Genomic DNA, 21,722 nt, shown 5'->3' on the forward strand with positions numbered 1-21,722 from the left:
TTAGGGATTGACGTCAGACTAGATAATAATAACAACAATTCCACAGCAAGCCAAGGTCATGCTGAAAAACCCAGTCAGGGTGCAATAAAAATACATCCATTGTATTGAGCTCCCTGAGCAAGTCGCCCCTCTGGCCTTCAGTCTATCACACTTTCAAGGCTTCTCAGAAGTCTATCCAATCTACCGAACCGACTCAACACACCCTTGTTCTCGTTAGGCTTCTCGTTTATGTTTTTTAGGCCAACTTTTGCACCATTGCTATCTTATCATGCACCTTTTAACACTGGACAAATCAGATTCATAAGAGTGCACAATAAGCTTTCTTAGGAAAATTTACCAGTCGCATGCATTTTGTGCCTTGTTGAAGTCTTTATTAATGGAATAGTTCACTCCAAAATTCTAATTTGTTCACTTGCTCACTAATGGATGCTCTGGAGTGAATGGGTGCCGTCAGAATGAGAGTCCAAACATCTGATAAAAACCTCACAATAAGCCACACCATTCCAGTTCATCAGTGAAAAGTTGCATATTTGCAATCCCTAGTGGATTACTCTGATACTTTTATCAGCTTTTTGGACTCATTCTGACGGCACCCATTCACTGCAGATGACCCACTGGTGAGGCAGTGGCAAATTCCTCTAAATCTGACGAAGAAACAAACTCAGCTACATCTTGCACTGCCTGAGGGTGAGTAAATTGTCAGCAAATGTAAATTTTTGGGTGACCTATTCCTATAAAGAGTAAAGATTTACTACATTTATTTGTTACTACTATTATTTAAGCCATTGAGTAACCCCATGCATTTGTGACATTAAAAATGCACGCAGAGAGTTCAGATGGACACTCACCTCGCAGGTGCTCGGGGTCTAGATGGTTGCGTTCGTCCTTGTTGGCCAGGTGGGCGGAGACTCCCAGAGCCCCGGTGAGGGCCAGCAGCCCCGATGTGCCGCCCAGAGACAGACCTGAAGGGTGAGGAGTGAGAGGAATACCTGGAGTGTGGTGAGACAGGTGCTGGAGCTGCTGCTGCTGAGAGGCACACAGACAGAGATAAAGACAACATCTGTCTATCTAACTATCTATCCGTCCACTCCGGTACGAGAGGTCAGAGGTCACTCACCCCTATGATGGCGTTGAGCTCTGCCATGGTGACCTGTTTGGCTCGTTCCACCGCCTGAACAACCTGCTGTTGATGCTGATACACACAAAGATACATGATAAGACATGGTTTCTAAATATTCACTTATAGACACAAACCCAACCACACTCAAATAAAAAGGAGAATTAAAGTAAACACAGCTCTTTCGCACTTTCTCGCTCCATCCCTCTGTCTGTCACACACACACACACAAACGCACACACACACACAGATGCACAGTCAGTATTGACAGACATATCACTCTGTCCTTCCCCGTCAGCAGATACTAATTCAAGCTAATGCTAAAGGTGACCTCCTAATCAATGCAGTTCTGCCTGATCTTTTATTGCTCATCTGCCCAAATAAATCCTCCTCATTTAAAATGAGGACCCATTCCAGACGTTTTGTTGGACCACTGTTATCCTCAAATGAAAGGGAGCTCTATCAGTATACATTGTATAAAAGGTTATATTTACAAATAGACTGTATGAAAATAATGATCGGTAGACAGTCTTACATAATCTACAATAAAAGTTTTTAACATTATTTAGTCAGAATAACAGAACTTATATACATTCTATCTATTAAATATATAATGTGCATGCACAATGTCTTGAGAAATGATGTTAATCCTTTCTCCTTTTCCGTTTGGGTTTTGAACTCTACAGGTGAGTTGTATTAATTCAATGTGTGTGTTCATGCAGCCCACTGCAGACTCCAGAGGACTGCGGCTCCAAAGCTTTGAAGACAACTATGGATCTGTGACTCCTCGACAAGGGAACTGGAGCTTTGAATTAGTTGGGACACAAAACAAGCCATTCTAGTCTCAGCCATCCATACTAACACAACAGCTAGAAAAGCAACAGCTGAATCTCAAGAGCTTGTTTCTAATAAGTTCTCCTTCTACCCTTCATTCAAACTGATAGAAACCAGCAACTCTATCAGACCAATGATGGGATAGTTCACCCAAAAATACAAATTCTCCACTCGATCCAAACCTGTATGAGACTCTTTCTTTTGTTGAACACAAAATAAGATATTCTGAAGAATAAATTTTGAAGACAACAGCCATTGACATAGTATTTTGGACTTCCATAAACTGTTGATGGCTACCAATGGCTACCATCAACTGTTACCAACATTTGTCAAAATATCATCTTTTGTGCTCAACAGAAGACACTCATACAGGTTCGGAAAAACTTTGGGTGAGTAAATGATAACAGTATTTCATTTGTTTTCAGTGAATTACACCCTTATTTTGCTAACTGTCCCCAAGAACTCTTCAATGTGTGTGTGAATGACTAGAATCGGATGTTTGGACTCTTTTGAAAGGTAAAGTGAGTCATTGTTTGACTTCTGGTTCAGCCAATGGTGTGAATTTGGAGCCTGTTTGTAACACTACTAGCAGAGCTGCTAACAAAGCAAACAGCGATGCTGGACTCAAGCTGAATTTGCAACCTGAGCTCATCAAGTCATCGCAGACGACTTTCGGTAACTGAACGCGGCAGGAGATTGCGGCTTTGTTAAAAAACGCAGAATATCAGCAGTCCTTGTTTAGTCAGAGATGTGAGACAGGGTCATTAAAATCTAGACTCTGTCTGGCGTACTGAGGGTGAATCAGTCTGACGGGAAGGGGGACGAGAAAGTGTGTGCGCGCCTGTGGGAGAAGACCCAGAACCTTGAGGAGTTGTCAATCACTTCCAGCATACCTCCTGAGAGAGGAAAGGGATGATTTGAGCACAGATAGCACTGAGTCGCTTCACGATCTCCGCCTGCAAGAGAACACACACGTACACATGCTTGATTAGAAGAGAAAACAGTGACAGTGATAAACCTGTACAACGGCACTGGGCTCTCAATTCCCAAGCAAACAAATGGCTCCAGCTTAGACCATGTTCATGATAATGATGTCTTAGCAACAAATGATGCACAAGACAAAGGAAGGGAGTGACACATAATAATTAAATGAAGGTGATTAGCACATCTGGGATGGAGGTTGCAGGTTAATTGTAACATTTAGCAACCACCAAGAACTATGTACATTATGTAGCAACACCCAACCGCAAAGCAACACTCTACTATCTAACAGAGCAACACGCTAGTGACGTCCTGAAACCACACACTGTAGACGATCCCAGCAACACCTTAACAGCCACACAGAGCTGAGGCAGTGTTGGGAAGAGACACTTTAGTCTTCTTCAGAAAATATATGTCTGGTTTGAGTGTGATGAGGTCTATTCATTCAGCCATTTCCATAGGCTCTGAGTGTGTGTGTGTGTGTGTGTGTGTGTGAGAGAGAGAGAGAGAGAGAGAGCTCTTCAGGGCTGAATAGCTTAAATAGTCTCAATCTCTTTGCAACAGAGCACAAAAACACACGCACACGTTTAATTATAGTCTCACTAAGAAAAACAACAGACAGGCAGACAAGTATTTCACACGCTGCAACACATGAACAGTTAATTACTTACACTCGCGCACACACACACACACGTTCCTTTCATGGTGTTCCTCGCGGTGCCCAGTCACCATCCACCCTCATACTCCAGCCATTATCCTCTTTTAAGTTTTTTTTTCTTCATTCTTTTCTTCCTGTCCTGTGATATGGCTATGTGATTCTCTCTAACACACACACACACACACAATCTAATGGAGGAGTATTTGCAGTGATGGAGGCACAGAAACACAGCAGGCCACTAAGTGCACTCTAATACCTACATAAGGAGCAACACAAACCTGTGTTTTAGAGCTCTGTGTTTGTAGCCAAGCTATTTTAATCTGCACACCACCACACAATACATTAAACACAATTCATAATGTCTGTCTGTCTATCTAATAGTGTGTAAAGGATATCAACTTATGAATATCAGGTTATGATATTTGGTAGAGTAGTATTAGCTGGAAATATTATTATAACCTGGCAGAATACTTGTTACTCCTGCCATTTGAGACTGCAGACGAGTGAACGGAAGTGTGTTGGGTTGTTTGCATTTTTGTTGGGATACATTGTAGCAGTGATGCTGAACATCCGCAGATTGTGTGTGAGTGTGCGCGCGAGTGAAACAGAGCTCATTTGTGTATAATGAGGTTGAGGGAGCGAGTGATGTAACCGGTTTGGAATGAAACAGAGTGTGTTTGAGAAGGAGAGAGAGAGTGCAGGAGGGAAATGAAGAAACAGAGGAAAACAAGATGTGTGCGCATGTTTGTGAGGAAGTCCCAGGGTGCCAACCTTTTAGCATAATGGCTTTATCACTCGATCAAAAGGGACTGAGTAGGTGCAGATGCCCCGCTGTTTGTGTGTGCACATATATATTTACCCAGAATTCACGTGAGTGTGTGAACAGATTTGCATAGACTTGCTTTGTGTGTGTTCAACAGTTATTAAACTTTCTACCATCCAAATGGAATGAATCATATTTTCACTATATCTACATGATGTGTTTGCATGTCAGAAAGGCAGCAGCATTTGCAGTTCTGGGCCGTATGTGCTAATTAAATGGGCTAGTATAATACTTGGTCACGAATGAACTGGACTGATGTTCAAATTTTAATATAAAAATTTTTAAATATTAACATTGAAATAAAACAGAACCATACAATCCTACATTTTGTCTATGTATATATAAAATATGAAAATTTAAATAACATATATATATAGTAAAATAAAAAGGGCAATAAAGAATGTCTGTACCTACATAAACAATTGAGCAATAATTAGTATAATTTATATAAATTTTAACAATTAAACTAAGTTATTTTATATTATTAGATACACATTTTAATTAAAATATATTTATATTAAACTGATGAGTGTGTGTAAAAATCAAACAGTTTTGAGGTAAATGACGGTGTCAGATGCCCCATAAACGGCTTTTTTGTTTTTGTTTGGAGAGTGTGCGAGTTTGTGTATTTATATTTGTTTGTGTACTCATGTGCAGGAATGCGTCCACATCCCCCTCTGTAAGTGCTTCCCCCTCCGCACATTTTAATTACCCATGAGCCTTTGCATGTGTATAGGGTTTTGGGCATATATGTGTGCGCGTGTCCTCCTTTGTGAGCGAGTCTGATTTTCAGGGCTTTACTGCTCCCCTTTCCTCCCTCGTTCTGTTTCTTTTCTTCCTCTTTCCGAATGGAAGGGCCATCAATCAGAGAGAAAGAGAGAGAGAGAGAGAGAGAGAGAGAGAGCGAGGAGAGGAGGGAGGAGAGGGGGATACTGGCGGAGCGCCAGGGGAAGAGAGGCTGGCACACTGCCCAGAGAGAGAGAGAGAGAGAGAGAGAGAGAGAGAGAGAGAGAGAGAGAGAGAGAGAGAGAGAGAGCACTAGAGTGAGCCAAAAAGAGAGAAGGAGGGAATTTAAGATAGAACAAGCTCAGATAGAGAGAGACAGAGGGCGAAAGAGACAGCGACCGGGAGAGGGAGAGAAAGAGCAGTGTGACAGAGGAGGAGAAGAGAAAATGAGGGCTTTATTGAATACCTCTGTACCTGTGACCACAATCAGTGATTAGAGCATCATTGCTTAATATTTGCCTTTAAATGTTTGAAGAGAGAGAGACAGAGGACGAGAGAGGCATGCTCTTTATTAGATATAAAGAGGGCAGGCTGATAAGACAAACCTGAAACCGGGGGCATCACTTTAAAGGCATCCGTGTGTGGCTTTATTTCTCTACTTTTTTATGGTTCTGTTGTATTTTTTTCTGTTTTGTCCACTATGCCACCTTTCTCTCTCTCTCTCTCTCTCTCTCTCTCTCTCTCTCACACACACACACACACACACGCACCTCACTGCATTGGATGTAATCATAGTGCCAGAGCCATTAGAGGGGTTTTTTCACAGTATTGCTGAAAACCACACCCGTACACACACACACACACACACACACACACACACACACACACACACACACACACACACACACACACTCACATATAAATATATATAGACAGAGAGACAGATGATAGATAGATAGATAGATAGATAGATAGATAGATAGATAGATAGATAGATATGAAAAAGAAGTGTATAATTACAGATTATCAAAATATCATTCATAATCATATGACAATGATTCAGCGCTATTATTAATATCTCATATCTCAAGCATGTATTCAGGGATGCAGTGAATACATGTATTCAGATGCGGTGAACTATGATTGAGATGCCAATCATGTGCAAATATCATCAAAGCAAATCTGCTGAAAATCGTGTGGTAATTTAACACAGCACAGTATTCAACGGCTAACACACACACACAGACACACACACACACACACACACACACACACACTGGCCCATCTAGATCTCTGTCTAGCCACCCTTCATAGCTTGTCTTAATCCAGTGCATTAATTTAACAGGGACAGAAGTGAGCGCTAGAGAGACAGACAGGAAAAGCCTAAAAGCACTACGATCAGAGCAGGATTACAGGGGGGCGGAGACAGAGAGGTGTGTGTATACTATTAGGAGGCAAATCAGTTTGTTGAAGATGAAAGACTGAAGCCCCGCCCACTGACACACACCCACACGTTCTGCCACTAAACAGCACATAAAAACATAAATTGAGGGTCCTTGCTTCACATGTCCATAAAACAGTCTTGGCTCTGTCTAAGTGATGGTTTTTAACCAAACTTTATGGTCATTCTTAAAGCTTTTTATGTTCTAGTGTCTTTTTTTTATCTTTCTGTATTCCTCCATCACTCTCCATTGATGTGTTCCAGCTCACACAGAGAGCGTGCATGATTACCCCCTTCTTCACACGCTGCTGATGCTGGGAAAGAGTGATTTAGAAGGAAATCAGTCAGAGGAAAGGAAAGACAGACACACACGAGTGCTGCCTGTTCTTACAGGAGACCGTCCAGAGTTTGTTAATGGATCGCATACAATATAATATAAAAATACACTTTTATATTCAATATTTTTTACAATTGTTATTATATAATCATTATAATTTTTTTTATGTAAATCAAGTCCACTTCATGCTTTTAAGAGCCCTCCAAAAAGCATGTGTGTGTGCTTATGGAGCATCATGGAGTATTCTGACCCTCCCTAAAACCCCATTATAACCATTTCATTGCCCAACACACATGGGGGAATTCACTGAGAATGAATTGCGCCTACTGATAGCATTGTTTATTTGCACTTGTATGTGGATGTGTATTCTCAAAAGGAATCATGCAAATCAGGTATCAAATTGAGCACAATGTGCATGGTCTAGTTTCTCATTTTAGAAGTCGGAGTGCTTAGTTGTGGATGATGATGTATTCAGTTTTTTTTGTAAATATGTCAGTATTAATACAAAATATTTCTATAATAATAAATTAGTGCTGTCAAATGATTAATCGTTATTAATCGCATACAAAATAAAAGTTTTTGTTTGCATAATATATGTTTATGTTTGAGAATATTTATTATGTATGTATAAATACACAGACAGTATATATTTAGAAAACATTTACATGCATTTACATGTCTATATGTATGTTCATATTTTATATTATAAATATATTTAATATACAAACATAGAATTTTTGTGAAAAAAATATTTTGTGTAATTATATATACACATAATAAATGCACAGTACACACACATATATTATGCAAACAAAAAGTTTTATTTTGGATGCAATTAATCGCGATCAATTGTTTGACAGCACTATAATCAGGGCCGTCCCGCGGCATAGGCGGTATAGGCAAATGCTAAGGGCGCCACTCATCCATGGGGCGCCAGAATGAGTGAATGAGTGAATTTTTTTTTTTTTTCTTTTTACATATTTTTTTTTTATAATAGGCTACTATTTAAAAACCATTAATTCGAAATACTACCAAATAAAGCAAACGAAAAAAAAAAAAAAAGTCCGGCCCATCGAGTGCTTGAAGTGCGTCAGAAACAGAGCGCGCGCACGATCAGTTGTTGGTAATTTGTTGTGTAGCGTGCCCGACGCAGCATCCAATGAGGACAGCACTGCTTTTGTTAACACACAGCTCATAGAAACGGGCCTGGCAGCTCGCGCCAGTTCTAGACACGGTGAAAGTTTCCTGATTGTGACGGAAGGCCGAATTTACATGACACATTATAAATGAGCATAGTCTGCGATAGATACAGTGCCAAAAAGAAGAGAAGAGGATAAAGACAGAGGTAAAGAGATGTAGTGAAAGAACAATTTATTGCATAGGAGTAAGATACTATAATTTCATGGCAGTTATTTTTACCTTAAACTTAATGTTAGCAGTTGTTCTGAGTTCTGAGTCCCCAGACTGTGATTTTGTACAATCATGTCAGTTTTAAGACGCATTTTTTATTATCACTTTTTTATTAATGTTTTACTCTACAGTTGTGGGGGGATACAGTACAGGCCAAAAGTTTGGAAACATTACTATTTTTAATGTTTTTGAAAGAAGTTTCTTCTGCTCATCAAGCCTGCATTTATTTGATCAAAATACAGAAAAAAATGTAGGCTAATATTGTGATATAATATTACAATTTAAATTAATTTGTTTTCAACTTATTATACTTTAAATTATCATTTATTTCTGTGATGCAAAGCTGAATTTTCAGAATCATTCTTCAGTGTCATAATATGATGATTTATTATGAGTGTTGGAAACAGTTCTGCTGTTATGTGTGTGTGTGGGTGTGTATATATATATATATATATATATATATATATATATGCTAAATCATGAACACAATGACAGGGTGAAATGGGCTGCGATGCATGGGGCGCCAGGTAAAATCTTGCCTAGGGCAGCAAATTGGTCAGGGCCGGCCCTGCTATAATAAATGCAATACATAATTAAATATTAAATTAAATTATTTAACAACAAAAAATGCATGAAATCAAATGTATATAAACTAGATTCAAACTACATCCATATATGTTAGGAAGCCAATGGTCAGATAGCAAGAAATCAGATGTTTATAGAACAGATACAAACCATATCCATATGTGTTACAAGTGTAAATGGCCAGGACCCATGAAATCAGACATTTATAAATCGGATCCATATGTTACAAGTACAAACGGTCAGATTACATTAAATCAGATTTGTATGAACCCAAATCCAATCCACATGTGTTACACGTGTGAACAGTCAGCTCATATGAAATTAGACTGGAAGCAAACCATATCCATTTCTATTACAAGTGTGAACAGTCAGACTGAATTAAATCAGACATGTATAAACCGAATCCAAATTGAATCCATATGCATCACACAGGTGAACAGTCAGGTGACATGAAATGAGCCATTTATAAACCAGATACAAACCGCATCCATATATGCTACCAATGTGAACAGTCAGATCAAATCAAATTGTACATTAATCGACCGGATCTTAACCACAACCTTTGTGTTACAAATGTAAATGTTTTTATAATCTGGGGCATTGACACAAAGCATGCACAATATTGTGCATGGCTGCGAGCTTATATGCAGTGTGAACAGAAAATAAGATTTCAAGTGTTAAAATATCACATGCAAAACTGTTTAGTGAATTCGCCAAACAGGTTTGTCTTACCTGTTTGTGCATCTCGATGTTAAGCCCGTAGGACATCTCGTAGTACTGTGGGAACACAAACGTGAGAGCATCAATCAGTAGCGTAATGAATTAAACAGCAGTGAATCATCATCAATCAAATTAAAACCTCAGCAGCCTGATAGACACTAACGACTCGCTGAAACTACAGCAAGACAGAGAGAGTTTGAACACGTCCACGTGTGTTTGCACGTGTCCGTTTCAGCAGACAGATGAGCAACGATGCCAATGATGAAGATGAAACCTGACACAACTGCTCGCCTATTCTGTCTTTCTCCATCTGTCTGTAACGCTCACACACTTGGTAACTGCTCTGTGTATAGCTCGATTTTCAAAAATCCTTTTTCCTCTCTCCCCTTATCTCTGTCTTTCTCGATCATCTCCCTTGTTACCGACCTTCCTTTTTAATACTCCTCTCTCTCTTCTATTATTCCATAAACTCCATTTCCCATCCGTGATGTGTGCCTGACTTCCTCTCTTCTATCAAACCTTCGCTGCGGTTTAATCTCAGGATTAAAGTCTATTCATATCTAATGACAGGACTGGAAACCCAAAGGTGTTGATATAAGGTTAACGATCTGTGAAATATTTCAATGTTTGGACACACGTACCTACTTATTCTTTATTAGTGTTTGCAAAGCAATAGGTTTTAGTCCTAAACCACAGAAGAGTATCAGCATTCTCAGATAGTAGGAATTCCAATTGGTTAATTATTTCAAATAAATTCAAAACAGGACAGAAAATAATTTATTAATATTATAAAAAATCTTGATAACATTATAAGTGGACCGCAAAGAACATTACAAAACAATAAAAAAGGCAGTTCACAATCCATTTAAATAACAATAATGATAAGATTTTTGTTTTGTAAAGAAATTAAAGCATAGGCAAAATTTTGTCTACAAAACTCAATTCAAGCTTCGCAGAAAATCTTTCAGACCAAAAGGATTTTAAGATCATAAGAACCATAAATCCAGTCAAGCGTGTCCAAACTTTTGACTGTCAGATTAAATGCGAGTCTATAAAGTGAAACATTTTAGACACATGTTGCTCTGTATTCAAATTTATCGCATTTCCAGTATCGATTGCTCCAGTGGGTGATGAATTTTAGATAAAGCGTGACATAACAGCAGAACTATTTCCCCATCTATCTGGCCTGCTGGCACACACACACACACACACAAATATAAATCACGTTTGCTGGTTCTGCATGCTGATATTGCAGCAGTTTTAAAAAGCCCTGCGGCGGCCCAGAAGGCTATTCAGCAGCGCTCGTATTACCTCAGTAACGGCCAAAAAAGGTCTCTGCATTATTTCAGACCAGCATTAGTTCTCAGCATGGTTTGGTGTAGAATCAATCCAGGGAGAAAAACGCTGAACGGAAATTCAAATCTCACACAAAAATAGGCCGATATGTCATCCAGTTAATCGCCCCCGCCGACATATCCGTACCAACTGAATGGAAATGCTTCTATTAGCCAGCCTTAACACAAAACCGAACACACAGGTTTGGGGAAACAGTGTCCTGGATGTTCGTATCCACCCTAGAAACCATATAGAAACACCCTGGCAACATCCCAGAACACTCTGGAATCAAGGCACTGAGTTTTGAACAGGTAAACGTGACTCAAATTGAGCTGTACTTAATGTGGCAACAGGAGAGTTTGTATCAGTTCAAATGACAAGTAATCTATTACCTCAACCTACACACAGTCCTGTAAATCACAGGACCAGTGTGAGAGAATTTGGGACACTTGATGGGCCTCTCACATGACCCAATAGGCCATTTGTTGTGCTCATTGGTATAATATAAAATAAATGGTCAAAACTGTAAATGGGTTTAATATAATAAATACACTGTATGTCTCCATTTAAAAAAAAAATAGCTGAACTATTAGAAATTATAGCTCAATTCATTTTATTTTATTCATTTAAAGATTAATTTTAACATAAGTGTGTCAGGAGCAAATGTATTTAAATAGCAAGTTTTTCAAAAAGTTATAACTTAATTAAAATAAACTGAAGTTTATAATTTGCGATAACAGCTGGAAATATAACACATTTCATTTGATTCATTTTAAATTAAAAGTTAATTATTTTTTATTAAGTTTAATTTAATAAACTATTTCTAATGAATAACACACACATTTGCTCTTGGAACAAATATAATTATGCAAAAAATTAGTGTATCTTCTTTTGCGGTGGGTCCACTTAAAATATTTATAAGGTCAAAACAAATTTGAATAAACAGCAAAAAATCTTAAATTAATCTCTACTTTAATTCCAATTTTTTTTTTTTGATGAGTTTAATGAATAGCTAACAAATACATCTTCTTCTGACACAAATATAGTTATGCTGCTAAGAAAATAAAAGTGGGGCCACAGAAAATATTGATAGGGTAAGAAAAAAAAAACTTTTTTGAGGTGGGGCCAGTAAAAAAAAAAGGCAGGCCAAGAACTAATTCCAGTTATTAGCCAAGAAATAAAGTGTGTGAAGTAGTTTACACTGCACACTTGTATATTTAAGTTCATCCCTATGGTGTTCCTGTGGCTCAGTGGTAGAGCATTGCATTGGCAGGTTGTGGGTTTGATTCCCAGGAAACACAAATACTAGTAAAAAAATAAAAAAAAATGTATAGCCTGAATGCACTGTAAGTCGCTTTGGATAAAAGTGTCTGCTAAATGTAGAATATCTGAAGGTGGGTGAGTTTCACTGTGACATTTATTTATTTATTGTGTTGTTAATCTGGATATTGGTGGGATTGTGACGCGCTTTTGGCTCGTAATGCAGCTCATTGTTATATAAACTCTCTCATGTTATGTGCATTCCCATTCTACACCACGAGTGTGTGTGTGTAATCCCCTGAGTGTGTCCGTGTGTGTGTGTTGTCTGGAGCAGATTGCGCGCGGCATGTGGCGGATGTAGCAGGGCTCAATGCGGCGGAGGTTCAACAAAGCCTCTCCTCCTGCTGCAGCCACGGTGTGTGTGTGTGTTACTCCTCACCAGTCTAACAAGAGGCAAAATGCACTTGGTGTCCCCTGGTTCAACCCGGCAGCTGTTTACCATCCGTCGCTTGTACATATATCCTGCTGTGTCGCTGGACACTCGGCTCTTGCTGAAATCTCTGTAGATTCTGTGTGTGTGTGTGTGTGTCAACTCCACTGTACTGGATACAGCTGTGATCTTCTAAGCTCAGACACATTGATTGGCTCATCCTGATCTAGTATTACTAGACAGGCAACGCTGATGAGATATAATTTCCATTGGACTGTCCTCTTCGGCTCGATCATCGCATCTGCCACAAGCCCATTAACACCAAACAGCCCAATTTGAATTGACCGATATAAAAATAACCGTCCTCTGTGCTGTCAAAAGAGCTCCAAAAAAGGAAACACTAAATAGAATTGCATTATCAGTAAGAAATACCAAAGTTTACGATTGTGAAAAAGCGCTAGGCTTTCAGCATGCAGTTACAATAGCTGTCAAATTTTACAGATGTCAGAATTTACGTAATTACGAGATTACAACTTGTAAAATATCCTTGTAGGACTCGTAATTACAATTTATAAACAGAATTATTTGAGAGCTCCAACTTGTACACACAGGCTATATCAGGGTTCGAAATGACTTGGGACTCTTGGGGGGTCCCCTAAAACTTTATTAAGTAGCAAACAAATGTATGATCAAAAAAGAGAGAGGTAATCGAAGCCCTCGCCCTGCTGCAAATATCTAGATACTTACATCCACGGCCCACCCATATAGACACAGAGTAAAATGAAATTCTGAAAAATGATCTTTCGTAATCACTGACTGGACAAGTAACTTTAGGTTGTTAAGCTAGCTTTGAATAACTAGTCTAGCTGCTAGGTCTGCTGTTAGCTGGCAGATCATTTGGCTTCATACACATAAGTTATGATGTCTCTTTTTGCCGCGTTCATCTAGTACGTGTCTGCGGGAGCACCACAACAATCTGTGACGCTCTCTCGCTGTACTTGGGTGTCATACAGTGATTGGTGCACAGCGACACTTCAAGTCCAACGAACAAACACGTGAACATATTTGCATTGCTTTAATCATTCTCTGTAGATCTCATCTTCCCACATGACACGATTGGTCCATTATGTACAATACCTGCAATTTTATTTATCAAACTACTTTGGATGTTTTAGGCAATATAAAAATCCTGGTCAGGACATGTCCTGTATAAATGGCACATATGGCCACCCTATGCTTGAGTCTATTGCAGATGTGGATATTCATACAGGCGTGTAACTATGGTTGCAGACACACAGGCAACTTGCTCTTGAGTGTTAACTTTGACCATTCCAATATGGAGGACGGCTTACATTTAGCAGTCCACAGAAACACTAGCTAGGACCTATAATACCTATATCCATGGTTCCAATATTATAGCGAACAGCTAAGATATAACCAAAGCCACTGGAGGGCAAGCCTGCAACCTTTAGCCAAAAAAGTGTAACGGCTAATGCTAACGCTGCGGCTTTGACAGTATGCAGGGAAGGAGACCAGAGGAGATTGTATGATAAGGCCCATATGATTCAAGTTAGCCGTTAAGCTTTTTCCAATGGTAAGTACAACAGACCCTTGCATCTCCCAATAATAAGACATTCCATGTATTCCATGGAAGAAAGTCAGTCATACAGGTTTGGAACGATGTGAGTGTGAGTAAATGATGACAGAATCATGATAAGTTGTGTATTAAGACATTACTATTCTTCATCATTTCAGTCAGTTACAAGCCAAAGAAAGAGCCGTATCATAAATTATTTCATTATACTACCTTTTTTTCCCCAGACACTAAAGTGACATTATATGAATGCCACGAATGTTGTTGGTGACAGTGCTGTTGGCGGCTGTTCTTGAATCTGAGACTGACTTACGAGTTACCTGGCAAGTTTCCTGACAGACGGGAGAAAATTAGGAGTGCGTTATCAGCCACAAAAAAAACAGAGCCGTGATTCATAGACTGCCAATTCATATCAGTGCAATTAAAGATGAAGCAAATTGCAGAATGCCATTTTATCAAATTGAATTTCAAACCGAATAAAACCGAATAATTAGTTAATAAGTATGTGGAGTACAAGACATTTCTGAAAAGGAACACTATCAAAACTGTAATGCATACAAAATTTATAGCAACACTATAATAATATCTCCCATTTGCTCTCATATCTGGTATTCTCAGAGTTTAAAAAAAAATATCACAATACCATCTTCTCACTACATGGTAACTGTGGCGGCCAAAGTAATTTTTCCCCATTTTAGGATGGGTGGCAACAGCTAGTTCACAGAATGTGTTTTTGCATTCAAAAATGTGAGATTCAGGACAGTGAAAAAAAAAAAAAAAAAAAAAAAAACCTTTTTAAACTGTTTTAAAAGTTTAACTTATTTTATTTTTTATTTCCAAAAAACTTGTTTGCATAGAAAAACAATGAAAAAGCAGTGCATCGGAATGTAAAAATGCAAAGGCATAGGCCGCATACTGTGTTGGAGTGTCAATGCTGGATTATTTACAATGTTATTTTTAGTGTGTAGTATTAACATGATAGTGATATTTAAATTTTTTTATATAGTTATAATCAATACAGGTATATTGTGAAACTTGTGGTCTCATCAAAATTTTCTGAGCTTTGTAATGTGCACTCATTTTATAGCTCTTTACTCTCACAGCATGTGAACAATTACCTCACAGAGAGTTACAAGAAACATCTGAGCAGATACTGAAAACAAAAAATTTAAAACAGTTTCATGAGCTATAAAAGAGCAATTCTGAGCAATAGAATGCTCCTCTGAGTTGTTTTGACCAACATATCATCATGGATACATAGGTGAAGGTCTGTAAACAGAAACCTACGGCACTGAAATCAAGCTTGTGTAGCTAGACAAGAATGTTTTGGCCTTTTAGGAATGTTTTTGAAAGTTAATTGAAACACGTAAATGAAAGATGTTTTTAAATTATGTTTTTTTTATTATTATTATTTTTGAAATTGTGTACTGTACCTTTAAATGAGAATTAAAATTGAAACTGAAAGTAATTTAAAGAAGATTTTTCCAAAACGTTTTATTTAAATTTTCTATTATCTTTTAATTTAATTATTTCCACAATCAGCCAAAATAATTTGTGTACTGTAGCTTTACCGTAGCGTTAAACGTAAAACTTAAATTAAATTTCAGAGTAAATTAAAGATATTTCAGAAAGTTTTCTTCACACTCTAAGTTTTTTTATTTTTTTATCTAAAGACCCCTTTTATAAATTTTCGCATAATGAATGGACAAATGGAGTCTTTAAACAACTCAGATGTAAAGTTATTCGCTGTCAAAGTGACGCCAAAATGAATGGGAGTCAATGGAATGCTAACAGCAGGTGGGGGTCTGCTACCCAATGGTGGTGCCCAGGGGGGCTTCAATAAAATATGAAACCCTGCCCCCCTGGTTCTCAAGCAGGCACATGAGGCTCTTCTTCTTCTTCTTGCTTTATGGCGGATCGCAGACTTATAAGTGCATTACCGCCACCTATCTCTCAAGTGGACCGTTGACACTCCTAATTGAGGTTGTAGATTGAGTGTCAATGGTCCATTGAGATATAGGTGGCGGTAAAGCACTTATAAGTCTGCGATCCGCCATAAAGCAAGAAGACGATGCCTCACGCACCTGTTGCTGAGAACGCACACAGGAGAGTTCTAACAGTTCGGACATTACGTGAATGAGAGGTAAAAAAAACTATATAAATATAATGTATCATCACGAGCCACAGTGTTTAATTCTGTTTTGTTTGTGTATGTTTTTTTTTTTTTTTATTGTATGTTAGCGGTGATTCCCATCCACTTACATTATAAGAGTCATAGACTGCAACGGTTTGACTTAAAAAAAAAACGTGGTTTGTGTTCTACTTAACAAACAAAGTCAACTACATCTTTTCATTTCTGAAAGTAAATAAATGCATTGCAATACTTCTGCTGTTTGCTTTATAATTTGATTTGTTTGGTTGGAAATATCAGTTCGTTTTCCATCACAGGGCAGCAACAAGTTTCAAAATCTCTTAAAAGAGGAGCAATCCATTAGTGTTTTCTCTCTTTTTTTCCCTCACACGGCAGCACTCAAACGTTTAGCTTACTAGGGAGTAATCGTTTTCAAATGTGTCATCCTTTCTGCCTTCCTGGTTTTCCCCTTCTCCTCCTTGTGTTTTTCTTTCTCTGTCCTCATCTTTTTGTCGTCTTACTGTCTCCCACTGCGTTTTTATACCGTCTCTCTCACTCTGTCAGTTCTTCTGCTCTTCATCTTCGCTATCGGCCTTTATCTTCCCCTCCTCTTTTTTCTTTTTTACTGCTGCGTTTCAATCACCGCTCTCTCTCACTCACTCACTCACTCTCATCATTTGTCTTTGCCCCTGATCTCTCCTTATGTTCTTTCTCTCTGGCGCAAGGGCAATCTGTGACAGTAATGTTCGGAGGAGAGCAGAGAGTATCAGACGGATGAGTTGGGGCGGGGGTGTTACTGCAAAAGCAGCACATTAGACCCTCGTTCGTTCTATCTTTGCATCCTCAGCTGCCTCAGGGTCTGGATAACACACAGCGGTCACAGAGTGACCATGTAGATGGGCGCTCTTTAAAGACTAGATCATGATGGCACATCAGGACACACACAAATACTCCAATCCACAATCAGGATTTAATAGTTAATGACTATGATTTATTGAGGCGGATTCGAACTCTGTCTTCCAAATCAGTAGCATAGTTTAGCATATAGTGCAAAGTTGCATGTATAGTTTAGAAGATAATTGAGCTTACAGAACAATTTTCTGCTTCTTCTGAATTTGTATCATGGCTCGACATATTAATACAAGGCCACAACCTCAACATGTTTTTAAAATAACCATGGGGGTGTTTTGCTTTATTGGATAGATAGTGGAGGAAGAGATGACAAGACCTTCAGCATTGCTCAAAATATCAGGAGTGTGTGTGCCAACCACTGAACCATGGCACAAAACAAAGCTTTTAACACTTGAATATCATCCAATTCACTGTCTCTGTTGTTTCTGTTAGCCAGGAGGCTAACACACCATCGCAAATGAGCTCTGAAAAATATTTTATGCCCATCAACAAAATAAATCATTCACTAAAGAGAGACGAGAAGAGCACAGTCCTGTCTAGTCGTCAAAGAGCATAGACAGAGAAATGTGGGTAATATATAAATGCATAAAAATAAAGGAGAAGGCTGTTGAAACAAGTCTTGGTGTACATGGCAGGACTAGCAGGCTTAATATAGTCTTGTGGGTTATCTGCTTACTGCAAGCACTGAATCCTTGTTCCCTCATTATTTACATGTCTGTGCTTGTGATCTTTGTTTCTCTCTTTCCATCTCTTTTCTCTCATCATTCCATCCTCCTCTCGCATATCGCCCTTCCTTCTCCCTCTCACTTTTTCATCTCCTCCCAACCCCTATCGTAAACCCGCTGATGTGTCCCCAGGTTAACCAAACACCCTGTAACATGAAATGAAACGCAATCTCTCTTTTTAAACACAGACAGGCCTTTATGCAGTATTTACTGGAGCGCACGGCAGATCTGACGATATGAGGGTTGAAAAGCTCACCATGATATAGTGGCGCTGCATCTCTGTCTTCTCGCTGGCCAACTTCTCACACTCTATTTTGAGACTGTGAAAGCACGGCAGAAGAATATGAATGACAAACAGTAGAAAAATATGAATTGTACAAAAGATGCGAATGACTTGTCATTGTATCAGAAACCAAGTCTAAAAAAAAGTCTTATTCCCTTAAATTAATAAAAAATGAATCAGTTAAATTAAATGAATCAGAACAAACTGATGCACTTCAGTGAATATGAATGGATCAATTAAATGTAAAGAATCTGAATAAACAAATTCACTTAAAGAAAACAAAACAATCTGATTTACTTAAATGTATCAGAAGAATGATTGAACTCACTTAAATGAATCAGAATAACCAGTTAATTTAAATGAATCATAACAAACCTATACACTTCAATAAATAAGAATAGATCAATTAAATTAAATAAATCAGAACAAACTAGTTCACTTACAATAATCAAAACAAACTGATTCGCTTAAATGAATCAGAATAATGTAGTTCACTTCAAACAAACCAATAATTCAAATGAATAAAAATGTATCAATTCATTTAAATGAATCTGAGCAAACCAATTCGCTTACTATAATCAATCCAAACTGATTCACTTGAATGAATCAAAATGGTCAAATTCACTTTAGTGCAAATAGTGCAAACCAATTCACTTCAATGAACAAGAATGAACTGATTCACTAAAATGAATCAGAACAAACCATTCAAGTAAATGAATCGGAACAAACAGATTCACTTAATGCAATCAGCACAAATTGATTCAGTTAAAGGAACCAACACAAACCCAATCACTTAAATGAATTAAACTTCTCCACTGCAATTTACAGCGTAACAGGACAGTTCAGCAGAGCTCATTTGATTGTTGTTTCAGTTCGCTCAGCTGTAAAGTTACACATGCAAACAACATTGTATTAAAACTGCCATTTGTTGGGAAAAATAGCTTGTTATTGTAAAAGATAAACTGAATATATGGTTAAGCCAGCAGCATCAATACTTTTAGTTATTTCTCACTAATTCTGAATGCAGTTTTCCATGGATAACATGAAAATGTTGATGCCCCACCGCTGTATAGTGTGCTGTATAATACAGTGAAATTAATTCAATACACATCCAGCCGGTTATTAGCCTACAGGAAGAGATTCATAAATAATCAAATGCGTTTCACATACTGGGAGTAAATCAGCTCATATGATCTGACCTGTGGTACTGAGCCTGGAGGAACTGGAACTCCTCTTTAATGCGGTCCAGAGTCTCCAGCACTGTGAACTTGAATGACTGTCCCGGCTGCAGAGGTACCTGAGGAGAGAGATGGCTTATTAATCAGTAAACATCCATAGGTCTGCGCTGGAAGACTGGACTGCTTAAATTAATGTACTAAAATTGACTCATTGAAATAAAATTGAAAAAGTGCTCCCAGTGCATTATCTTTGACCTTGGCTGCACTACAAACACTACATGCATTTTTGGTGAAGGAGGAGAGAAGATTTGATAACAGCAGCACTTCTATGGGGTCGGTGTAACCCTTGTTTTGCAAAACGCTCTTACAAGATTTTACCCTAACTCCAGGTAGACACAAATGCGATTCCCAATCTCAAGAATTAAAAAAGCAGCTATGAGTATTTCATGGAAACTGTACCAGAAATTCTAAATTAATTTTTAGTCAATCCAAAACTTCTATACATTCCCAGTACATTGAGTTCTACTTTATTAATGACTAAATACCTGAACTAATAACTATGTTGTTTTAAGTCAATCTAAAGCATACTGGCCCTGTGTCTGAATATGCCTACTGCTCTACTATATAGTAGGTGAAAAACTGTATGTGAAAACCCTGATTTTATTATTGGCTAGTACTATTTTTGGCAAGATTCAGAAGTGTGCACCCAGTGGACATTTTATGATCCCATAAGGCTATAAGAGAAGAGTTGCAAATGGCTAGGTGAGTCACAGTAGCTGCTGTTTCCACCACCGTTTTTATGTGCATTTTGAAGTATTGCATCAAAAATGATTGATCTAAATGCTGAATAAAAAAAAAACAAATCCTTTCAGTCGCAAAGATGTTTTTACACTCGCTTTGGTGGTTTGCTGAAAAAGATTTAATGCGAATAATGGAAATGCATTTGCCGAATAAATTCTGGTGTAGCTAGCGAACATTAAACTCAAGTGACTAATCGGCTGTTTCCGCTGATGGAGTATTTCCGTATTTTATCCCTTTTTTAATTTAGCTACCAATACCATTGCTCGAACAACCTGATGGAAACACCTAATACAACATTTGTTTTTTTATATTTTTGCGAACTTTGAAAAGATTTGCCTCACATTTGGATGGAAACCTACTGTAGATGATGACAACATGTCAGCTGTAGGACATGCAAATCTGCCTTAAATTACACACATTCATACTACATAGAAGCGTTTTTAATAGACACAAAGTTTGTTCTTATTCAAAAGTAGTATACCTACTTAGTAAACAATTTTGGAAACTACTAAATGGTTTAGGTTGATTTCTGAATGAATGATTCTTCTGATTGGCTCTTTTTAGTGAATCAAATATAATTTTATTGGATTATTGAAACAAGAGTGTGGTACTTTCAATTCTGCTGATGCATTTTACCATACCCACATATTTACCCCAAAATGCAAGTTTCAAATGGGGCCATCTATGAGCCTGTGTGCTCTAATCTGATCCAGCTGTATTCATATCTACCTCTCCTCCTCATTAAAACCCAAGTTCTTTCCTTTGCTATTTTTAAACACATTTCCCATTCTGTCAGCTGCTTCCTAAAATGGCCGCCTTTGTCCTTCGCTCCTCCGGGCTTCTAGTTTTCTCTCTGAAGCTCGGTGTCCAGCGAGCAGCTGAAGATTGCCGGTTTCAGTAGGAGCTTAATTAGTCTAGACAAGCGAAATTCAATTAAATTTCAATTAGGCTAACGGTGGAGGTCAGACACTCTGTGAGCTTTCGAGTAATTAAGCTGCAGGCGCACAGCTGACTGGATGAGTTCAGTACACACACTGCCGTGTTTGTTTGTGGATAGAGGGGGGCAATCATCATGTCCCTACTGACCCTCATTCATTCAAACGTGTGTGTGTGTGCAGTAACTGTCCTGAAAGCAGCTCACACCACACAGGGCCAGAACTCACAGGATCATGGTACATTTCCACAACAACACAAAAATATACAACCAGGAAACAGCTCATAAATATATTGTGTAGCCACAGAACAATTCCATGATTAAAGACCACATAAAAGCAATATTAAATGCGTGTTCTTCTGAGTTTGTCACAACATAGAAAAATGTGTTATTAACCACCCAGCCAAATCTGAATAAAATAAGGTATCAAAAACTTAGTAGTATTTTCTGCTCTCAAATGCAGGGGGCGTGTCCGCTGTCGGTGCAGAAACCACGCCCACTCGCAGG

The 21,722-nt window shown here is 38.3% G+C and overlaps 1 protein-coding gene across 2 annotated transcripts in view; it reads right to left on the reverse strand.

Moving 5' to 3' along the window:
- The window catches only part of tle2b (TLE family member 2, transcriptional corepressor b), a 39,621-nt gene that overhangs the window by 10,404 nt on the left and 7,495 nt on the right, over positions 1 to 21,722 (reverse strand). The window contains exons 2-7 of one of the 2 annotated variants that reach the window (XM_059569587.1): positions 19,502 to 19,599; positions 18,276 to 18,339; positions 9,645 to 9,689; positions 2,845 to 2,907; positions 1,118 to 1,192; positions 849 to 1,026 (exon numbers count right to left, since the gene is read on the reverse strand). In XM_059569587.1, the coding sequence (XP_059425570.1) occupies positions 849 to 1,026; positions 1,118 to 1,192; positions 2,845 to 2,907; positions 9,645 to 9,689; positions 18,276 to 18,339; positions 19,502 to 19,599 (523 nt within the window). The remainder of the gene's footprint in view (positions 1 to 848; positions 1,027 to 1,117; positions 1,193 to 2,844; positions 2,908 to 9,644; positions 9,690 to 18,275; positions 18,340 to 19,501; positions 19,600 to 21,722) is intronic. The other variant, XM_059569586.1, reaches the window with a different exon arrangement.

This window comes from Carassius carassius, chromosome 16 (genome assembly GCF_963082965.1).
Source record: "Carassius carassius chromosome 16, fCarCar2.1, whole genome shotgun sequence".
Classification (NCBI taxonomy): Eukaryota; Metazoa; Chordata; class Actinopteri; order Cypriniformes; family Cyprinidae; genus Carassius; species Carassius carassius.